The sequence below is a fragment of the Pseudorasbora parva genome, chromosome 4 (assembly GCF_024679245.1).
Source record: "Pseudorasbora parva isolate DD20220531a chromosome 4, ASM2467924v1, whole genome shotgun sequence".
Taxonomy (NCBI): domain Eukaryota; kingdom Metazoa; phylum Chordata; class Actinopteri; order Cypriniformes; family Gobionidae; genus Pseudorasbora; species Pseudorasbora parva.
In genome coordinates, this window is record NC_090175.1 from 28,850,429 (window position 1) to 28,866,336 (window position 15,908).

The 15,908-nt window shown below is 37.0% G+C and overlaps 1 protein-coding gene across 1 annotated transcript in view; it reads left to right on the plus strand.

Moving 5' to 3' along the window:
* Positions 1 to 15,908, plus strand: part of dachc (dachshund c) — an 89,338-nt gene that overhangs the window by 24,871 nt on the left and 48,559 nt on the right. The window contains exons 2-3 of the mRNA XM_067441488.1: positions 2,726 to 2,841; positions 11,825 to 11,947. Coding sequence (XP_067297589.1) covers positions 2,726 to 2,841; positions 11,825 to 11,947 — 239 coding nt within the window. The remainder of the gene's footprint in view (positions 1 to 2,725; positions 2,842 to 11,824; positions 11,948 to 15,908) is intronic.

Sequence of the window (15,908 nt, forward strand, 5' to 3'; positions counted from 1 at the left end):
GGTTGTCATAGCCACTGATTTGATTTGCCTAGATATTCATTTCCTTTAATCTGTGTGCCACCTAGTTTGTTTTGTTTGCTCTGTGTATTGAAGTCCTCAGCTTGAGTTAGTTCCCTATCTGGTATTGTTTTAAAAACGATTATGTAAGTGTTAAGAAAACATTCTATTTTATCATTTTGAAAACATGGGAATGTTACCATGGGAATGAAACAAATAGTGAAATTCAAAAAAACTTTCCATGAACATCAAATAAAACATTTCAGTAAATGTTTTTCCATAAACAATGAGTAAGTAATGTTTTTGTTCTAACATTTTGAGAACATTTAAGACCAGAAAACTTTGGACAAACATTACATTATTGGAAGAAGGTTTGTCCATAACTTTGTGAAAACCTTGCTAGAACATTAGCCAGATTTCTGAGAATGCCCCGTTACATGGCATTTTTTACTTAAAGGGTTAGTTCACTCAAAAATGAAATTGATGTCATTAATGACTCACCCTAATGTTGTTCCACACCCATAAGACCTCCGTTCATCTTCAGAACACAGTTTAAGATATTTTATATTTAGTCCAACAGCGTATCTAAAACTACGACTTTATTCAGCATTGTCTTCTCTTTCGCATTTGTTTTCAAACCTCAAATAAAGATTCAAACGGTCATGAACCAGCGGATTGATTCATGATTCGGATTGCGTGTCAAACTGCCAAACTGCTGAAATAACATGACATTGGCGATTCGAATCACGAATCAATCTGCTGATTCATAACCATTTGAATCTTTATTTGAGGTTTGAAAACAAACGTGGAAGAGAAGACAATGCTGATAAAGTCGTAGTTTTTGATATTTTTGGACCAAAATGTATTTTCAATGCTTCAAGAGATTCTAATTAACTAACTGATGTCACATATGCACTACTTTGATGATGTTTTTATTCCCCTTTAAAGCCCCCTACACAATTTTTTAAAAACATTTTATGCTTCTGAAACATTTTATTTCAGAAATGCAAAACATTTCATTATAGATGAGGTGCAATGTAGTTATCATATGTAAGAGTTTAATTTTAACCTTTTTTATATATTTAAAAAAAATTAATAGATCCAGACAAGAATTAGTCTGGCCCATTTTCATCCATGTGTACCACAGCAGTCATCATCTCTGTCAAAGACAAACACACACATCATGCACAGACACACACACACACACACGCGTGCGTGTGTGTGTATGTGAGAGAATAGGGTGAGAAATAAACCTGTGATAATCCTCTCCCATTTCAAAGGTCAGGCGCTGTGATAAAATAGCTATTTTGTTCATTTATTTACTCTCTGCAGTGGACAGATAAAGAAACACTACAATTAGGGAATTGAGAGAGGGAGATTTTAAAAGGGCAAACGGTGGGGACTTTAATATTTTATGAAGGATGATTGGCGCTCACAAGCTCTGGGGGAGGTGTGAGCGGAGGCTCTGTGTGAAATAGAGGAATTTTTTCTAGAATGCTCAGCTAAACGATAAAGTTTCTTTGAAATTATTTCCATTTAAAGGTTTCCCTAAAAACTGACACCCGCTTCAGTAGGTACAGATAGAGATGCACAGAGGGTCAGAGCAATCAAAAGCGTTGAGTCAAACAAGTGAAAATGGACCATAACCTACTTCCCATCACATTTAGACTCAATTAGGTAAACCTGGTTGTCTAGATAAACACCTCAAGTTAATGCAGATTTTATTTGATACAGAGAGCCGTGGCTGATTTTAGCACATGTACTGTAAACCCAACAAATTTAAATTGCACATGAATGCACAAGAGCAGGTAACAAGGTGTGCAGCATGCATTATACATGAGCAAAAAAATCAGCTTATTATGGAAAAGGGAGATGTGTCTGCTGTGTGATCTAATTAGAGAGGGAGAGAAAAAAGAGAAGGGAGGGAGTACAAGAGATGGCAGAAAAAACACTGTCCTTGAGAGTATTTACTGACGCATGCTAGTATGCATAGTAGATGAGTTCAGCTCTCAACAGAAATGGATGTGTGAGTGTGCGCTAATCATATTTCTTTTCTTTTTTTTAATAGTTATTTAAATAGCTAGTTTTTAAACTTTTTACCCCAGTGACCATTTTTCAGAGCAGGTCAATTTGTGTACTTATAATGCCTTGGCTACAAGTCTCGGTTACAAAAAAAGCTGTTCTATATTGTTAGGTAGTAAAAACGTGTGACACCATGCTCTGATGGGACTGGGACAACATATCAGCTTTTCAGCATAATCTAGGAGAATTTAACATGTTAAAATATCAAACTATGCCAGTTGATTTTTATTCATTGTTTACAAAATCTAAATATGATGAGTTTGGAGGATAGGAATCACTAAACTATTATTGTTAAGAACATTTTAAAAAGGATGTTTGAAACCAGCATACAAAACCACAGCAATAGAATACACACATTTGTGTAACTGGATATTTGAGAACATATATTACTGCGATATAGGCCTTTTGACAACTTCCTTGTGCGACAACTAGCCTCAGGCCTACTTGGCAGTTTCGAATCATTCTGTACCATGTCTGCTCTTCAAGTGAGTGACGTGATGCAGTAAAACTACAGCATTCCCATTATAATCAACAAAACTGTCTACACTGCAACTTGCAATGTGCAAGCAGTGCATTGGCTTCTGGATGAGATGTTACATGTAACCAAAATGAAATGCTCGTCTGACATTGTGTGTTCATCTTTCAGCTCCAGACCTGGCAGACCTCCTAAAAGGACCCAGAGCGTGACATCACCCGAGAGCCCTCACGTCCTGCCCCACTCCGTCTCTGGACTCATGTCCTCAGGAATGATGTCTCACACTGGTAAGAGAATGAGGAAATGCTCCTACCTCGCTGTTACTGCCAGAACAAACAAATCTCATTCCTTCTGAAATGAGAAAAGCAGAATTTAAGATGATCAAATCAGCATTCATAATTAAAAGTGAAAGGAGAATAGGAAAAGGAAGCAGTCAATTAATCGTTCAGATGAAGACTTGCACCGTGTCCTAACCAGATGCAACAAAGGAAAATTCCGGCGACATGCAATTTGTCTTTTGACAACAGATGCGAAGAGGCTACAAGACGCAACAAAACAAATCCCAAACCACAGCCAATTAGAATAGCACGTGGGCAGGCTCTCTTCCCATTAACACACTGCTGTCTCGCACTTGCAACCAATATAAATTAATACAAAATTAGCCAAGTTAACATTATTCAAAATATATACTCAGTGACTGATACAATTCTTGTCATAAACTACACTTGTTTGTTCACATAAAGTTCACAGCTTGAAAAGTATTGTTTCCTTTAATATGTCTATGTTTACGCAAAACAATTTTCATCTGAGAGCGGAAAACTTTTATGCATTTTGGTCATCGTTTTGGGGGACTAAAAACGCACATTTTTGACAAATATGCCTTTACCATCTTTTTGTAAACAACAAAAACGTGAATTTATTTATTAATTCGCCCATGCGTATTACGTGTTTGTGGGGTGTTTCTTGACAAAGTGAACTACTACAAAGCGCCAGCTGCTGGCACGAAATTTGTGGGAGGAGAGTATTTTAATAGAATCACCCAAGGTGTTTTACTAAGATTTGCGCTGGTCAATTTAGAATGGAATAGAATATACTTTATTGTCCCGTTTCTGGGAAATTAATTTTTCTAATTTTGTCTTATTTTTCTAATTTCGTTTTTCTTAATATTTTCAAATTGTTGTTTGCGTCGTTATTTACCACCTTAAAGCAGCACTGGGTAACTTTTGCTCTCGGGGTCCCCCTACAGTTGGGAAAAAATAATGTACTCAACTACTGTCGTAAGCTGTCATCCTACAACAGGGGATGCCATCGCGCGTGCATTTGTTGACATGACAACCCTGATAGCCCTGAACTAGTGATGCGCGGGTCGTCTCATAACCCGCGGACCCCGTATGTCTATTTAATGGTCGCGGGTGCGGGGCGGGTTGTAAAAATATATACAGTGGTGAGCCAAATAACTTCATAAAAGCGTCCCCGCGGGTTGGTGCAGCACTAACAGTTACCCTGAACACTGCAGGAGAAGTTCACATGCAGGTGTCGTGTGTGAAATGTCATCATCCCAGGTACAGTCAGTGGCATATGTTTCAGAATGTCATATGAATATAATTTCATGGGTTTTATTTTTTTCAAACGCCAAATAATCCCGATGCTCACGTTTACAAGCCAGTGTCATTATAGTAGTCTATTGGTTACCGTTTTACAGAATCTATATGATACTTCAGTTCAATGTTTAAGTGGTAGGTAATCACCATAACAAGCAGGACAGCATCGGTCGGGCACGCCTCCTTCAGCTCACGCCAACGAGCAAACGCTGGTCACATGTTGATCCTCGTCCTGCCTTTAATCCCATCACTTTTTCGTTTCCTCTTATTGCTTTCCTCCAACAAAACCTTTTCTTTCTTATTTGTCTGTGCTGCTTCAGACATGACTATATTATCAGACGAACAAAGTTGGGCTCGCACGTCCGAACTTAAGGAAGTGTGGGTTGGTGGAAGTGACGTATATGCCGTAAAGCAGTCGAATTTTGTAGTTCTTTTTGTTCTCGGGTTACTACCCGAAACCCGAAGTTTATACGATACAGACCTCATCAAGCTATGGCAGACGTGTCATTCAACCTATTTTAAGTCGATGTATCATCACAAGAGTCTTGAAAATATATTATGAAGGTTGAAAAGTTACCTAGTGCAAAAGATTGCATTGGGTCATTATGGAAATGATCTGACTGCGTCTTTGTTCTTTAATTTGCACGTCGTCAGCAGTGATGCCAGTAACGCGTTACATAGTAACGCGTTACTCTAATCTGACTACTTTTTTCCAGTAACGAGTAATCTAACGCGTTACTATTTCCAAACCAGTAATCAGATTAAAGTTACTTATCCAAGTCACTGTGAGTTACTATTTTAGTCATTTTCCTTTGTAAAAACCAACAGCTTATCAAAATTCTCAGCCCGAGTCCGGCTGGAGCCCGTGTTTTTTATTTATTTATTTTACTTTTTACATTGTTGCAGCCATTAAAATAGTTCAGTTTTGTTTTTAATGTCAAAGTAGTTATTTTTCGTTTCGTTTCTTTTTTATCCTAATTTAGAACAATGTTCAGAGCAATTTTTTGTTTGTTAAATTAAAGTTTATATAGGCAAGACAATTCAAGAGTTGGTTTGAGAGACTCATGCGGTTAACTCACTGGGTCGTCACATAAAAAAATTAAAACTTTAATTTAACAAACAAAAATTGCTCTAAACATTTTTCTAAATGAACTCAATAAAGAAATGAAACGAAATATAACCACTTTGACATTAAAAACAAAGTAGGCTAGTTATTATACCACCACAAAGGCATTTCTGACGAGCTGAGGCAGGCTGGTAGATTAGCCTATTGCTCGCAACGGCGCTCAAAACAACGAAACGGGCTACACAATCTAAAAAAAAAAAAAGGACATGCAGGTTGTCTTATAGCCTACCTTAGACTTCAGCTAAATTAATATAAATCCGATCTTCAATTCCCGCGGTATAGCCTATGCTCATTTAACGGAGTTCACATCAAAGCAAAAGATTCTAGCATTTTATTCAGCAGCCCATTTCAAATTCAAAGATCGCAATATGAGAGAAAGCGACCTAAGCACTGGTAAGATCATTAGTCTCATTAATTTATATTGAAGATGATTGTGTTTTGTGTGACTTATTTTAAAGTTTCATTAACGGCCATTTGCGTTGGCTTGCTTTACTCATTTGCAGCGATGTAGCAGTAGCACCGTCATATCTATCTGACTACACCATAACACGCTCTCACACATTTATTTCTTAATTATTTGCCAGGAGTAAAATTTACACATGTGGTTTAAACAACCAGATATATTTACATTTGTCCGGTTTAGTTTGAAATGCTTTCATGCACCTTCTGAATTGGTTTGTTTGAGTGATCAGAATTAAATACGTCTCGAAAGACTCTCGGAAGGCATTTAGGCCTAACGTTACTCCTGGTCATTTAGCAATCCGATAGATACCTGCTCAGAGAAAACGAATGAAGGAACCGGTTGTAAAAAGGCCATAACTCTAGCAGCTGCACTGAAGAAACGGACTCTTTAACCCTGCGCGAGCCATTTCTCGACAGTGGCGCAAGCTATCATGGTCTCATGTTGTTTCCACCAGCACATCTCATTGTTCATTTTAATTATTAAAATAAATATAAAACGAAGGAGAAGCCTAAAAAAGGGGCGTAAAAAAGTCGGGGCCGTCAGGCTCTGGCATAAATGCAATAAAGTGTGTTGCCAAAAACGGTTGTCATTTCTATTTTGAGGTGGCAGGGGTGTTGTCGGCAACTCCTGAATGTAACTAATAAAGTAACTTGTAATCTAACTTAGTTACTTTTAAAATCAAGTAATCTGTAAAGTAACTAAGTTACTTTTTAAAGGAGTAATCAGTAATCAGTAATCAGATTACTTTTTCAAAGTAACTGTGGCAACACTGGTCGTCAGTAGATCACACACGCAGAACTGTCCACTCCCATCGGATCTTTCATGGAATTGTGCTCTCACGCTAATTTTCCCTGTTTAGTAAATCTGGCCCATGGTGTGTAAAGTTATCTCCAAAATCCAAGATGAATTATTCATTGTCTCTTTCATTATGGGTATTAAAGTCATGCATAAATAATTTAAGTCCCTCTGCAGTCAATAATTTTATCCTTTAAAACTCATCTTTGATCACCAAAATGACATATTTAAACTCTTTTTCCAGTGAAAAAAATGATCCCCACCTCCACTCACTCTTACCAGCTCAGAGATCCACTCGATCAAATCTGTGTTTATTGTAAATACTGGACAATGGTATAGCTCTTTACAACACAGGACACATAACGGTAATTAATATGATTAGCCTTTTGCTTGACTACGTCATCAAACAGCTACCATCTCAGTTACCATCTCAGTCTGCCTTTTAGAAACCAGCATCCTTAGAAATGCTTTGAACAACTTAGAGCGTCAGCGGAGAAAGGCATATAGTTCATCATGACATTGTAATATACATCATATAATTAATTCACCCACTATATTGCTAAATGTCCTGATTTTTAAACAGAAAATTATACCATGATAAACTGGCTTGTCTTGAAACTCCATTGCTTCAGAGCGATCATAGTTAATGATATTCTAAAGCCCACCAGCATGTTGACGTGATTGGCTACAAGGTAGTTTATGGCGCATGAAACTCGATTTCAAACAGCCTTTTTCAAAATTATTTGAAAATACTGAGATATTTTTAACAATGAATTTTTAATTTTCACATTGTTTGTCTTAAAGCATATTAAAAACACCACATAGACATATAAACATTTTAAAAAATGGATTTTCACCACAGACGGTCTTTAAATTAAACTATTTTAGAAGTGTATAAAAAATATATTCTGTAAAGTAACTGAGATAATCATTGAATTGTCAACCATACTTCTAAAAGAAGTATTCCCAATCATGTATTGCTGCCATGGCTTGGGTAAAAAAAAAAAAAAAAACTAGGAAGGTATCTACACTGTAAAAAAAAATTGTTGGTTTAACTTAAAAAAGTAAAAAACCTGGTTGCCTTAAAGTTTTGAGTTTTATAAATAAAAAAATTGAGTTGATACAATGAAGGAAATTTGTTTAATAAATAGAAACTCAAAATATTATTGTATCTGAACCACATAAAAAATGTGATAAATCATATTTCACTGCATCATCGCAAATACAACACACATTTACCCAATATGCTTACAAAATATTTGAATAATATTTGAATAAAGGTTGTCGATTCTCAAAAATGTTCATTGTATTAACTAAATTTTTTTTTTCATTGAACTCAAAATGTTAAGACAACCAGGTAACTTGTTTTTAAAATATTTTTTTACAGTGTAGGAAAAATATACCTTTTATTGCATGTTGCGTCGTCAGTTCTCATCTAGTTTGGCGACAGTGTTACAGGCATCTTAAGAGAGGCTGAAATAGGAAACAGGGGGATTTATTTTCAAGGAGAGAATCAACCTACGAATGGTTTACTTTCCTCAGCATGTTAAGCAGGGATGAGAATATTTTAAAATGAAGCTAACTCTAGTTGTCAGCTCTTTCTTTACCTTTTTAATTCAGTTGCTTGAAATGGTGCTTATTGTTACAAACCAGTTGCAGCCTGTTATATTTCTGTGTCAGTCACTTTATACAGCACTTATCTGAAGTGACGCAAATAAACAATCTGACTCATGCTGTGCTTTGGAAAAGCCCAAAGCCAACAAAACACAGCTATTGTTTCCACACTCACAATGCAGGTTTGCCTGAGGTAGCATGTAACCTCATCTTGCCAACTCTAATTTGCCCTTTATTGTGTTGTGATATTATGATTAAAACCTATTAGATTTTGCCTGGAGATATGTTCACCTCGGCCTCTGTGGTGTCAGCTCTCCTCTTGCTCAAGAGAGTGTCGTTTAAAGCATCACAAACTCTGTCCATTCTGCATGTGAAGCTAAATGCACAATTGCCGGCCGACTTCTAAGCTGCCCTTCTCTTTGTGTATGTGCGCGTACTCAGTCTCCTCATTACGACTTCTCAAAGGGAGCCCCGAAAAGGGCCGCACATTTGTACTCGTTTAGAAAGAGCAGGTGATGGAGAGAGAAAGAAAATGCTCAACAGCACAGGCCTCTTTTATCTTCGGCAGAGGTCACACTATCAATGTCAGCCACAGAGATGGAAACTCAAAGGCCACTAGGGAGATAGAGAGAAAGAGAGAGAGGACAGTTTTTTCCCTCTTTGAGTGGATTGCAGACCGAGAGTGGGGAATGCTTTGATATCGTCCTCTTCACAGGCTGAATAGGGACCTTGGCTTTCATGCTCTGATCTTGACATTTAGTGAAAGCATTTGGAGAGCAACTGAGAGAGTGAGAAAAAAAACACCCCACTCCTAAAGCTCACTGCCAGAGCTTGCCTCATATTTGCACATAACTGTTGTACGTTGCAGCCAAATGCCAGCAAGCCAAAGTTATATTTCAGAGCGGTTTGCCCAGACTGGAGCGTTGATTTTAAAAGGATAGATTTTAAATGCGTCGGAATTGGTTGGATACTTTTACAAATTCAGCTTTTGAACAATCACATTTTACTAGGAAGTGTAGCTTCCAAATCGTCCTCTTCATACAACAGCGTACAGGACCAACAGTGTACAGGAGGAGCCCATCAAATACTGTCTGTACGTATTAGTAAGTCAAGCCAACAGTGATGCGATGTTAATAAATGAATCAAGCTAAGGGAAGCACTTTATTTTACAGTCCTGTTCCGCATGTGCACATAATGTACTTTTATAGCAATTACAACAACTGAGTTATAGCTAGGAATAGGAATATTCGAAAGATCGAAAAAGATTCGAAAGAAGTTGTCACGACGGAGACGTGCCGGTGAGGCAAATTCAGAAGAGACACCAATTGACACGGTGTCAGCATACACTCCAGGATGTGTTGGTCTGTCCAGGCTCAGGTCTACCATCCGATCCGGACACTGCAGTAAACCTCGGGATAAACAGAGAGACTAACATTATTGTGAATGCCACTCTCTTTATGATGTAACGAGTACATCAGGTGTTTTGGGAAGTGTTCCCGGTTCCGGCTGACCTAGTTAATGCAGCCTAACAATCAGTCAGTTGATCTGAATAATGAAAGTTAAAAATGTTCTATGTGTATGCCATAGTAAAGAAATGCGTTTTTAGTCTAGATTTAAACTGACAGAGTGTGTCTGCTTCCCGAACAATGCTAGGAAGACTATTCCAGAGTTTAGGAGCTAAATAGGAAAAGGATCGACCGCCTGCAGTTGATTTAGATATTCTAGGTATTATCAACTGGCCAGAGTTTTGAGACCACAATAGACGTGATGGAGTATAATGTGTTAAGAGCTCGCTCTAGTAATGGGGAGCTAAACCATTTAGTGCTTTGTAAGCAATAAGTAATATTTTAAAATGTATGCGATGTTTAATAGGGAGTTACATGTGCCGTAATTTAGATATATTTTTAAGATGGTAGAATGCAGTTTTACAGATGCTAGAAACGTGGCTTTCAAATGAAAAGGCCACTAGTTTTTATAAAGTAACACTATCAAACAACGATAACTGCAGGTAAAGTTGCAGCAGTAGGCGTGCCTCCTCAGTCCTCATTGACACCCTAAAGTGCGCGGTGAGTTTTGTGTGGGGTAATTGAAATGAATGGTGAAAAGTCACGTAAGAGCCTCCAATGATTGGATGATGTGTTTTAATTACATATGGTTTGTGCGATAAATCCTGCCTCTTGTTTACATATATATATATATATATATATATATATATATATATATATATATATATATATATATATATATATATATATATATATATATATATATATATATATATATATATATATATTGATTATGGTTGCACTTAACAAGACTAAGTGCAATTTGTGTTATTTATACTGTTTTTATTTCTATGTTCAATTTGTTCAATTAGACATGTTGGAAGCACATAATTCATGTGCAGTAAGGTCTGAAGATACTGATGTGAGACTGGTGTGAAATCATACAGGAAAAAAGTCGAGTTTGTGGGTGCTTGTATATTGTTGTCTTTCAATGCATTTGACAATTCATGCTCAGAAAGTAGAACTGAAATTAAAGTCATTACAATATGTTTACTTAAAACATTTCATGCACCTGCAGAATTTTGTCACTGAGGATTTCTTAAAAGTACCGTGCAAAGATATCGTCTCGTTCTTGTGGGCTAAGTGTCTCGTCACACCCTTCATAATGAATTAAGTATTGCTAACAAATTTGGTATTATTATATCACTTTGTTAAAGAGAGCACTTAAAAAAAAAACAAAAAAAAAAACAAAACTATTTATAATATATAAATATATATATAAAATTGTAACTATGTTTTGTTATATGATTATGATTACATGGAAAATGCTAAATTTGCAAAAACTTTTTTACTTGTCTTCAGGGGGCTATAATAAAGTGATCTCAATCAAAACTTGCCTTCATTTTGAGTGCGATCTGAGCTAGTGAAAGAGGAAAGAGATGAGTAGCAGTCTGAGTCGCGTGACTAGAAGCAGCTCTCTGTGCAATGAAGGAAAGCTAATCTAATTTTAATTGAATTATAACGTGTGCACTGGGGGCAAACACACACACACACACACACACACACACACACACACACACACACACACACACACACACACACACACACACACACACACACACACACACACACACACACACACACACACACACACACACACACACACACACAGTTAACTAGGGTTATTGGGGACTTGTGACAATGGGCAGGTGCCAGGCAGCTTGAATTATCAGCGCATGACAGGGGAAGGAGATCTCAACTCCAACAGATCCAGGACCAGCTGTTATCCTATGATAGCTAGACAGAGGTGCGTAGTTTGACTGACTGTAGAACTGTGATGTGGGGCAGAGTGTGATTGTAGCTTTGGGATGACACTGTTGGTAATAATAGACCTGTTGTTATCATCTAATGTTACAGTGCCAGTGTATTCTTCTGTCAAATTCAATTATAGGATGTGAAATATTCATAATTGCTTTCACGGAAGCATTTGAATGAAGCACATTTATGGAAAAGCAGTGAGGTGAATCTGTTAACAATTATTATTCACATATTCTCACAAGATTTGGGCAAGTGAAGTGATATATTTTTATTTTTTTAGAAAGGCTAAGAAAACTGCATTATTTTGAATTAACACGTTTTCGTTCTCTCTGTTTGATACTCTGACAGGCCTAACAGCTGCCACACTTGCTGAAGCCATGAAGAAGAAGATCAAATTGGAGGTGATGAATAGTTACCATGGCAATAATCACGGCACAGATTCTGAGAATGGTGACATCACCTCCAGCATGGGTAAGTGTCAGTTCCCCTCTTAAAGAGATGCTCACATGTCAAGCTATCCTAAATGCTCCACAAAGTCTGGGGCAACACTAAATGCAGAATTTATTTTAATCTGTTCATGGCCATGCTGTGTATTAGAGTTTTATTATTCAATTTTGTATTGCTAGTGTTTCTCATGTTAATGTCTACTTAAGTTTAATTGCTTGCTGTATTCCTCATTTGTAAGTCGCTTTAGATAAAAGTGAATACAATGAATACATGTAAATATAAATCAGGGTTGGAAATTAAGTAGGCTTGGGGCAAAAATCCCAGCAAAACTTAGCCCCCCCCTTATTCAAGATACAGGGGCACAAAATTAAAATGATTATGACTATTGTGATTAAAATTACATGTGAACATAAATAAAAAGTGTGCTCACAACATTATACCATTGTTTTGTAAAGGTGCTTTTATTTATGTTGATACATTTTTATTGGTAACGTTAGTATTATGATTGATTGATTCGTTGTTTGATTGAAACAATTATTAATAAGATACATTTAAAATTTGCCCGGTTACACTTTAGAATAATGGTCATTAGTTAAAATTAGTTAACACATTAGTCAACATGAACTAATAATGAACTGGACTTATAAAGCATTTATTTATCTTTGTTAATGTTAATTTCAACATTTACTAATGTATTATTACAATCTTGTTTACATTAGTTAATGCACCGTGAACTAACATGAACAAAACATGAACAGCTGGATTTTTTTGTTAACTAATGTTAACAAAGATGAACAAATACAGGTTAGTTTATGTTACTTAATACATTAACTAATGTTAACTAATGGCCATTATTCTAAAGTGTTACCAATTGTCCCAGAAACTCATTTCCAGGGGGCAAATATTGCCCCTTAATGGAAAAGTTTCTGACCCTGATGTAACAAAACGAAGATTCTGCTTCTTCACACCAATAATTTCTTCCAAGGGAAACCCAAGCATGTTTCAAGAATATATTGGCCACTCTTTTCTGTATAATGAAAGTGAATAAGAATTGTTCAATGTCAGATCCGTCATATCATGTTTTATTTTATTTTTGTCAGATCTTATCAATGAATTCACAGAACTGTCTAAATGTTTGATTTGAATCCGACTGACCGGGATGGATCTCAAGTTTAACTTACTGGCTCAATGATCCAATCCCAAGAGTTAAAAATCCACTTGAAGGAAAGATAATGTTGCAATTAGTGCTTCATTGATTTTGCTAAGTATGTCGGGGCAGTCCTCATGCAACATTTGTTATTTCATATAGTTTAAAGGAGATCATTTTTGTGTAATTTCTGCCACAGAAAAAGCAAACTGCCTAATGATGGTTTTCAGGCAGGCTTTCCAAACATTCCCATGTCTGTCATTGGTTGGACCAGCAAGTAGTCCTGCCCCAAACTCATTGCCATTGGTTGAGTCAGTGGCACTATGTTGGGCCACTCAAACATACAGATCTATATCAAATAAGCTCAGGGCCATAGTGCAAAATGCTTACATTTACCGGTAGTTAGCTCTGCACATTAAACTTGGATTGAAACTATTTAAAAATACATATATTTATATAATTATACACAAGCTTTAATAAAAGAGATAACTTGCCATTATTATGATGTAGTGCTTATTTTCTAGAAGCTGCGCATTGATGCGGTGCTTATTTTTCAGAAACTGTGCACTGTAAGCAGATTTAAGCGAGAAAATACCATGAAAATGAGGTTGTGACCTTTCTGTGGGGAAAACGTGAAAACAGAGGCCAGGATGTCACAGCGAGAGGGATAAGTGTGAATAAGATTAGCCAGGTTTTACCCACAAATGCTAATAAGGAAGAGCTTTTTTTATCTTCAGCAATTTAGAGTGAGAATAACCTTGAGTGTGGACACTTGGTGTGGAATATTAATATAGTTGAAGAGAGCTGAGTGGTGCAAAACCACTCTCTCTTTTTACCTCTCTTTTCTTTTAACATTCTATCCATCTTCCAAATCTCAGTCTCTTTCCATCTACCGGGTTTTGTGGCCTGTAATACTGATACTGACACAAAGACAGCCATATCTGTGTAACATATCTGAAAATATCAGTCTCTCATGCCTGTTTTGAACCTGAACCCTCATCCACCGATCATATAATTATTTACATTTGACAAGCACAATCTGTTCCCAGAATAGTACTCTCAGTCTGAGAAATGTGATACATTTAAACCCTGAAGATTGAAGAGATCTGAAGTGATGTGTGGCATGTATGAGGCTGGCCAGACTGATATGGCAGTGTTGGAGCGGAACTCTGGTGGCACTGATCCAGTTGGTGATTGGGGCACTGTTTTTAGCAGCTCTCCCTCTGCCCTGATTACCAGGATATGAGCTCATCTCTGGTTAAATAGAGGTTCTTATAACAGCTGTGCCCCCGAGCAGGAAGTGGAGGGCTCTGGATATAGTCACACCGTCCTGTCAAGGAGGAATTTGGAGAGGATGTGTCTTGTTGACGTTAAACCGGTGAAAGATAGTGTGCGGCTAGTTAGACGTGTATAGTACACAATCATACACTCAAACAAGAAGGGCTTTGTGTTAGAGGACAGATTTTACATTGAACATTGTGTGGTGAGACAACACTAAAATTGTTTACAAGCAAAAATGTCCTTAAAATCAACATTGCAATGTAGGCCTAATTATATATTTAAAATATACCAATATTTATAAATATTGATTTATTAATGGTAATTTATTAACATTACCATAAAAAACTCAAGGTGCTTGTCTTCATATTTACATTTATGCATTTGGCAGACGCTTTTATCCAAAGCGACTTACATTGCATTCAAGGTACACATTTTACATTATTGTCAGTTCTTGCTCTCCCTGGGAATCGAACCCATGACCTTGGCGTTGCTAGCGCCATATCTTGAGTCTCTTGGTTTTTCATTAGTCAATAATTTACAATGCAAAAAAATATACCTAATTTGGCCACCTTTTACAATATGACAGCTGATTGGACACATGGCCTTTGACATTATCAACAAAGTGTCATCCACCACTTTTAAATTAGATCTATAATAATACCCATCCATTCTTAAAACCATTGCCCTATAAGGTTCTGAGGATGCAGGATCTAACCCAGAGTTTTGTGCCAAGGGCAAGGAAACACCCTGTATGCATGGCCAGTCCCTCACAGGGCAAACACAGACCTTTACGCCTGCAGACAATTCAAAGGCCTGATACGGCTCCAGCTGTTAACAGCTCCTCCCCTTTTTTGAAACAGCCAATAGCATTTTGTTTATAATATCATAGTTTGACCAGAGCCTTTCTGTTTGGTAAAGCCAGTTACCTCTAACCATTCATCATCATAATCTCCTCCATATCGCTTTGAAATACAGCATTGTGTGCAAAATTCAAATAGGTCAGATATGTTGGTTGTCTGTGCCGACTTGCGCATATGATCCGCATCTCGTGTCTCTAGTCAATGGCTCTGTTCTAGACCAGGTGTATGCGTGAAACTAACATGAAATCAGAATTCATTTGCATCAACTGAAAGCATATTTAAACTGAATCGTTTCCTATCCCATATATAGTGTGCTATGTGCGGTTCACCATGTAGAAATTAGTAAATGTGTTAAAAACTGACCGATTTCAGCCGCAACTTCAGCAGAGGGGGCGGGCTTTAGATTATAGAGAGCATTTGATTGGACAGAAGATTTGAAGAGAAGGTGAAGTCTGCGACGATGTCCATTTTAACGGAAGTGAGAGACTGTAGATTTTGAATGCTTAAATCTCCTAAATGCGGATTTTGTCATTGTTTTGGAACACACCAGCTTATTCATAACTTAAAGGCTGACATTGTCATACTAAAAGCTAAAAAACTGCGATTTTGATTTCAGTGGGCCTTTAATGTCAGTTCATGTGGGGTAAACCAGAGAACCCATAACAACACAGGGAGAACATGAAGACTCCACACAGAA